The 7,173-nt window shown below is 44.5% G+C and overlaps 1 protein-coding gene across 1 annotated transcript; it reads left to right on the top strand.

The window, feature by feature from the left end:
* The first annotated feature begins 1,488 nt into the window (after positions 1 to 1,488).
* Positions 1,489 to 4,613, top strand: LOC104507653 (chromosome unknown open reading frame, human C19orf12). Its single transcript, XM_010149001.1, has 2 exons — positions 1,489 to 1,648; positions 4,348 to 4,613. The coding sequence occupies exons 1-2, from the start codon at positions 1,489 to 1,491 to the stop codon at positions 4,611 to 4,613; spliced, it is 426 nt and encodes a 141-aa protein (XP_010147303.1).
* Positions 4,614 to 7,173: the final 2,560 nt, after the last annotated feature.

The raw sequence follows: 7,173 nt of genomic DNA on the forward strand, positions 1-7,173 counted from the left end.
CTATTCGAGAATGACGGGAAGACAGGTTGGATTGGGCTGAGAAGGTATTGCACATGCACTGGGATAAAAAGTGTGCTGGAGGCTGGAGAACCGCGTGCTCATCTGTCCCAACAGTGCTAACATTACATGTACAACAATAACTCTGTGCCTTCTGCGTATATGGGATTATGTTTTTAATAATACTGAATACTTTCTGTGGGTTTTTTTGCCCTCCATTGGTGTGCAGAATGGAAGGTATTTGCTTAATGAGCAAGCTCTTACTGCTCAGTGCTGAGTCCTCAGGCTTTATTTACTCCTCCAACTCCCCTGTGGGGGTGGAGTTTCTTAATTTCACTTTATGGGTTTTCCTCTGATCTCATTGGTCTAAATCAGTGTCTTTCAGTAGTATTGAAGCTACTTTTGCAACATGAGCTGAGGCTATTTTTAGTATCTCTGTCTGTTCTCCTCCCCTTAAAATAGTTGCTGAAGTCAAAAGTATCCACTTGCTTTGCCAAACCCAAAGCCTGAGATGGATTTTTCAGTGCTTGGCATTGTGTAACACTGTACTCAAGCAGAGCTGTGTTTGAATTCAGTTGTTCTTTTGAGGAGTTAGCATTTTTGCAAGTATCTCTCTGAGATTGCAGGATGGGTGCCTGGAAAAGTTAGGGCATAGTAACCATTTCTGAAAAGGTTGATTCAAGGGATGGTTTTTGGAGGCGGTATGTGCCCCGTGCTGGGGACTTGTCACTGTGTGTAACGGGGCCGAGGTCCAGTCTCTCTGCCTGCTTGTACACGAGAGTCGCCTCACACGTCTGCTCCGAGTCCTCGACCACTGTACACATACGCCCCTAAATTTCCGATGCCGTGGCTACAGAGCTCCCCAATTATTCCCAGTCCCAGGTCTCTCCTCTGATTCTTCCAGAAATCTGTTCTTTTCCTCAGGCTCTCCTTGCTTGCCTTCAGAAATCAGCGTGGAAGTGTTTAAGTGGGTAAGAAAACAGAGAGAAGAAGTGATAACATGAAAACAAACAACTGATTTGTGCAAGAATTAGGACAAGGAGTAATACCGGACGGGTTGGTCAGTGATCATCTGCTAGGTGTGGTAGAGTGAGGCTTTGCTTCGTCTTTTTCCTGGAGCTGTGCGCAGTGCCGAACGCACGTGGCAATTGCTCAAGGCAGAGGCAATGTACTGTAGAATTAGGTCGAAACTTTCTTACATCTCCTATTGCTGGTGCTTGTATTGTTTGGTCTTCTGAATTTGTCATAAAACCAGATTTTTCTCGTCTACTCTTTGCTTTCATTTGCAATTTTATTAACCTGTAGGTGTTTGCAAATAGGTTTCACATACCCAGAAATGAAAGAGAAAGCAATTTTTTCCTTTACTGACCGTGCCCTCTCCTTTTAGTCTCACAGACTCCTGAACTCTGGTTGTGCCTACAGCTCATTGAGCAGCAAGATTTAGTCCCTCTTGCAGTAACTTTGTCTTTTCCAGGATCTTAACTCGCCAAGATGCCCATCAGTGTTGATGATGTGATGCAACTCTTCTGCCATCTCTCTCAGGAGAAGGGGATGAAAGCTGCTGTCAAACACTCTGGTCGAGGAGCACTGCTGGCAGGTGCAACAGCTTTTATTGGGGGTCTCATGGGGGGTCCCCCTGGAATCGCCATAGGTAAGTGTGTTTTGTTTTAGGAACAAGAAGTGCGGTTAACTCCCTGAGTGAAGAAACTAGGAAATCTGTCTAGTAGGCATGGTTTGAAGGGGTGTGTAGCTCTGACATTTCATGTATCTGGGCTTTAAGGAGATGACATTCTCTGTGTCAGCTGTTTAGACACGAGGTGTGCATCAGGCAGGCGTGTGTCGGTGTCTCCTTCTTGGGTGACCGACTCCTGCGCTGCGAACGCGAAGCTGCTCAGAGGTCTGAGGCTGAGACAGTGGCGCCTTTGAAACCCTTGGAACAAGCTGTTAACCGACTGTTTGCGTTCAGTGGGTAGAGCTGTGGTTCCCGTCTGCTGAGGTACGCCAGTGTCCCAGGTGTGGGACAAACCAGAGAGAACACTGCCATCCCCTGAGCTCCTCAGCGTGGGCTCTGCTCCAGCGCCGTGGTGGGGGAGCGGAGAGGAGAGGGTGAGGCAGGGGCACTGGAGCACAAGAGACGATGGAGGCAGTTGGGGGGGTGTTGGTACCTGGTGGCACAGAAGGAAGAAAGTTGGGGTGTTGAACGAGGGTGAGTAAGTGTTCTTAGTCAGCCTCACCAAGGGACAGGATCATCTTCCTAATGATCTTGTTAAAATGATGGTTGTTTCTGTATTTTAAAAGTTCCTGCTATCCACTTCTTGGTGAACTTGGTTTTTTCCTCTGGCATTCATTATTCTCTATTACTTCGCTTTTTTTGCCTTGTATGGAAATTGACAGGAGTAATTTCTGGAAGGCCAGAGTCTAATAGAAGTCTTGGCTTTGTATCGCTTGAATTGAGAGTTGTGGAGTTTGAAAGCTGCCTTGTCACTGAAGTCATGTGGGCGTTGGTCCTTAACTGCCCCTTACTCCAGCGAGCAGTTCTGGGAATTCCATGGGTTTACTGGATAGTGGAGTGAATTGCAGCATGCCTGCATGAGGATTAGCAAGGTTGAGTTACAAAAAATAATCAAATAATATGTGAGGAGTGAGAACAGAAAATGCAAAAGGAAGCAGTGGCCTGTTACAAGTACAGAGCTTAATTAATAGCCAAAAATAATATATTGACAAATGTATGACCAAAGTTATCAGGAACAAAGAAGTTAAATTAAGCTGTTGTAAGAAATTTGTAAGCTGTAAATCAAAAGTGTAAGTGGCCTCATTCTGGAACAAGATGGTGAGAAACACCGAAGTCGCTATTGGATGTGTTGCTCATTTTGTTGAAGTGTTTGTTTAAGCTTTCATAACGTCTCTCAGTCAGGCTCAGTCTTCTTCAACCGCTGAGGGAGGCGCTGGAACAAGTGCAGTTATTGCTGTACACCAGAAGCATACACTCATAAGTGGATATACTAAGTGTAGCAAAAGGAGATCCCCGATTACAGTGCCACGAAATCCAAAGACCCTCATTTAACTTTTAAAATTCCAAAGGTAAACCACCCTGGGTCTTTGGTGGGTTTTAGGACCGTTACAGGGACACTTGCAGTCAAGTGCACTTTCACTTACACCGACAGCCTGGGTAGGTGTGGGACTGGGTAACAGGGATTGTCCTTGCTACTGCCTTCCCCCGGCGTTAGAGGATGAATTACCTTCCCTCTCTAGTCGTACCTGGAGAAACTTCCAGCGTATCGTGCTTTCTAAGGACGGCTTGCTCTGACAAGAATGGATTGTGGGTGTGTTGCCTGGGGCAAAGCGTGTGATCACGTAACAAATCTTGTCTCGATAGACGAGGAGCTTAGACGTCAATACTTCCAGTGGCTTTTGCATTAAGTGCCCCTAAATCAGATATTGATGTTCGCATAAAAGTTCCTTGAAGACCAATTCAGCCATCATAGGCTTTCAAGTATTTCTGTAGCATCATGGGAAATTTGCCAACTGAGTAAAATGTGCAAATTAAGGAATTTTTGTCTAATGGAAAACTGCATCCGTGTGAGTGCATAAATGACTCTTTGGGAGCAGCCACTGGGGGGGAATTGTGGAGGCAGGGTCGCTTCTGACACCCTCCACTGGGAGGGTTCTCCTTCCTCCCACCAGGATGTCTGTGTCTCCGGGCAGCAGCGTCAGCTGTGTGAATTCCTCTTGGAAAGCACTCTGTTTGACCTTAGACTGGTAACTCTGGGCACGAGAGCACCCGTGTAGGAGCGTAAGGCTGGTGTCTTCATGACCTGGAACCGCTCCACTTAGCAGAGCGTTTCTTGGCTGTCCGGGGTGTTGATTTGGTAGATGAAAGCGTGGATGTGTCTAATGCCAGAAGCTGATGGGTTTGGTCTCTCTGAGCACCTTCTGGGGGTGGACTTCATGGCAGTAGGAGGCTGCAGTGTGCAGCAGAAAGCTTGATGTCCTGGGAATGTCTCGTAAGAGATGGTGTTGGTACGCCAGTAAGGAGTTGTTGGTCAGGTTTTACCCTGGGCATGGTTTCACTCAGTAGTAGAGCTTATCCTAAACAGACCAGGAGTGTTACTTGTTTCTGATTTCTAGCTTGAAGCTATTAGCTTTGATTGTGTTAAGACTTTGTGGTTGCTGTGGATGTAAAAAGCTTTTAAAATCCTTCTCGGTGCTTTGAACGTGGCGTGTAAACCTCGTTAAAGTAGGCACATACACAGCTCTGCGCTGATTTCTAACAAAGGTGGGAGCATTGTGGATAGAATTCCAGGTTTCAGCATTAACTGGTGAAGAGTAACAGCTCACTCTCTTTTCTAGGAGGAGCATTTGGTGGATTGCTTGGTGCCTGGATGACTACCGGACAGTTCAGGCCGGTCCCTCAGATTTTATTGGAGTTGCCTCCTGCTGAGCAGCAGAAGCTGTATGATGAAGCCGTTGTTATTCTCAGGCGCTTAGACTGGACTGATGTTGCTCAGCTGACTGCTCTTGTCATGGGGAATGCTGGTCTCCAGCAGAAGTTGATAGCAGTGCTGGTAAATTACCTCTCCAAAGAGCTAAGAGCAGAGATACAGTACGGGGAATAAACCATTTCCAGAGCAGGCTTTTTACAGTGCAATGAGTTTTACAAGTGACAAGTATGATTCTTCAATGTAGCAATTATTAGTTATTGTTACTAATTACGAATGTAGGCAGATCCAAGTATTATTTTGGGGGTTTGGGGTTGGGCTTTTTGTTTTGTTTTGTAAGGATAGCATTAGATCACTACATTACTCTGACACTGACTTGCTATGTAATTTTGAATCTCTGCACTAGTAATGAATTCAAAATCACTTAAGGGAATTGTGCTTCTCTTACACTAATGCGTAACTGGTTAAAATTCTCAAAGTCATTGTGTTTTGTGTAGGAGACTTAATCCTGTTTGTGTAAGTGCTTTAATTTTTTTCTGTGAATGACATATAGGTGCCAAAGTAGCCGGGGCACTTTGAAGAATTTTACCTACTCTCTTGTTTCAGTCCTGCAAAAGAAAGTTGTATCACATCATTTTACTGTGAACTCAAAGATCTCAATCTTTATTTAATATGTTGCTTTTTTATTGTAATTCTTGGGTTATGTATTCTTTCTGTAAAAAGTGAAGCCAATGCAAAAATAAGATTTAAAGCAACAGGTAGACAAACTGCACAATTAGTAGTTCCTGGTGTCCTAGAATGGGAAGGCATCTCATGAATACTGTTTTTAAAAAATTAAAAACTGGAGAGCTAGGATTGGGGTTGTCATTTCAGCATTGGTTTCTTGACTGAATCTGAACATCTGGTCCTCTGTTTTCATTAAAATATTCGTAAGAAGCATCATAGTGGCCTGTGTTTTGCTTTAACGTAAATGGACTCTAAGAACCGGGTACTGAAATTTGCGGAAGAGGCAGCCTTGTACCGGGCAGCCAGCGGTTGGCAGCAGCAGTAGTGCTGAGCTCCAAATGCACTGTTCCTGAAAATCCCAGCTGGTTCTTCACCCTTTGCTTCAAGGCGCTGGTAAGACAAGTTTGTAAGTAGAGAAATGTGCCGGTGCGCCTTCTTTCGTATGTGAAAACAAGTGAAACTGCTCCGATAATTTCATTTTTCCCCTAAAATAAAGATTCACCTCTGTGTGTCTGGTGAGGTTTCTAGAAGTTGAGTTTCAAATGGCAAAACTTTAAACTCAGAAGTTGCTATTGTATCCATTTGATTAATTTAGTTCTGCAGGTACAACTTGCCATTAACAGATTGAGTGTGCTTTCCTGACCGGAGTGCAGGGCAGTGATTGTTCTTCTCCTCGTGTGAAAACACCTATCAGGGACGTGACAGGGGATGGTGAGTGGGCGCTTATTACCCTGCCAGAATTTCATAATGCCAAGCCAGAAATGTGTGTTCAGTTTCACTGACAGATTACACACACTGCAATTGGCTTTGTAAGACTTTACATACTCCATATATCCATTTTAAAATACCATTTTTATAAATGCAGTTACTTTTCTTCGCAATTTTCAGGCTATTTCACAAATTAAATTCACTCTTTCTAAAATAACACACTGCTAACAACAGCAAATGATTGAATGATACAGTAGGATGGGGCCTGCCATCCTATAATCAGCTGTTCAAACCCAGACGTGGCAGAAGTTGACATCTGATTGTAAAGCAGGCCATAGGAAAGATGGGGGTTTCAATTAATCTATAATACTATGCAGTATTTAAACAGATCATGAGCAGATTTCAGAGTGGTTTCAGACATCAATATCACAACTCCCATTTTCAGGTATTCATCAGTTTGACCCAAACTTAGGGAGTGAATTGATTTTTATCACTCATATCAGTGTAATTGCCAGGAAGGGAACTCAGATATGTGAGTCCCAACCTGCGCTCTCCTATGTTACTCTGTTTCTTGGGGTATTCTTTCAAGTGCTTTTTATTACACCCTTGGAAATGCTGAACTAGTTAGAACTACTATGTTTTCAGCCTTCACTGGTGTATAAAGGGGGTGTGTGTGTCACATGAATACCAACAGAAACTGGGTCTAAGTAGGTCGGAGTTCTGTATGGACCAATGTGCTGGTTTTAGTCAGGAAAGAGTTAACTCTCTTCACAGTGGCTCATACGAAGCTCTCTTCCTGGATTTACCCTGAGAAAAGGGCTGATAAGGTGTCTTCAGCTGGTGCTGGGGAGTGCCTGCACCAACTCAAGGTCTTCCTCAGCTCCTGATACTGCAGCTCGTTCCCAACCCCCTGGCGCGTGGTGGGGCACACACACCACCGCCAGCCGACCCACACTGACCCAACGGGGATTCCATGCCACAGCACGGCATGCTCGGGGCGTAAGCGGGGAGTGGGTCTTACACTTTCATTTTCTTATGCTCTCTAACACTCTCTCTAACTCCTTTGCTGGCTTGTTCAGGAGGGAGTGGGTGGGTCTGTTGGTTTTCCCGGTCGTGCTGTCACTGGTAGGGTTTGCTCGGGCTCTCTGTCTGACTCTCACTACTCAGGACCTGGTTGTACATCAGTCAGCGGGTGGTGAGTAATTGTATCATAGTGTATCATATGTTTTATTTTCTATTATTTTAATTACTTAGTAGCATTTGTATATATTCATTTAGATTCAATTAGTAAATAGTTCTGGTC

This window comes from Eurypyga helias, unplaced genomic scaffold, assembly GCF_000690775.1.
Source record: "Eurypyga helias isolate BGI_N326 unplaced genomic scaffold, ASM69077v1 scaffold23133, whole genome shotgun sequence".
Lineage (NCBI taxonomy): Eukaryota > Metazoa > Chordata > Aves > Eurypygiformes > Eurypygidae > Eurypyga > Eurypyga helias.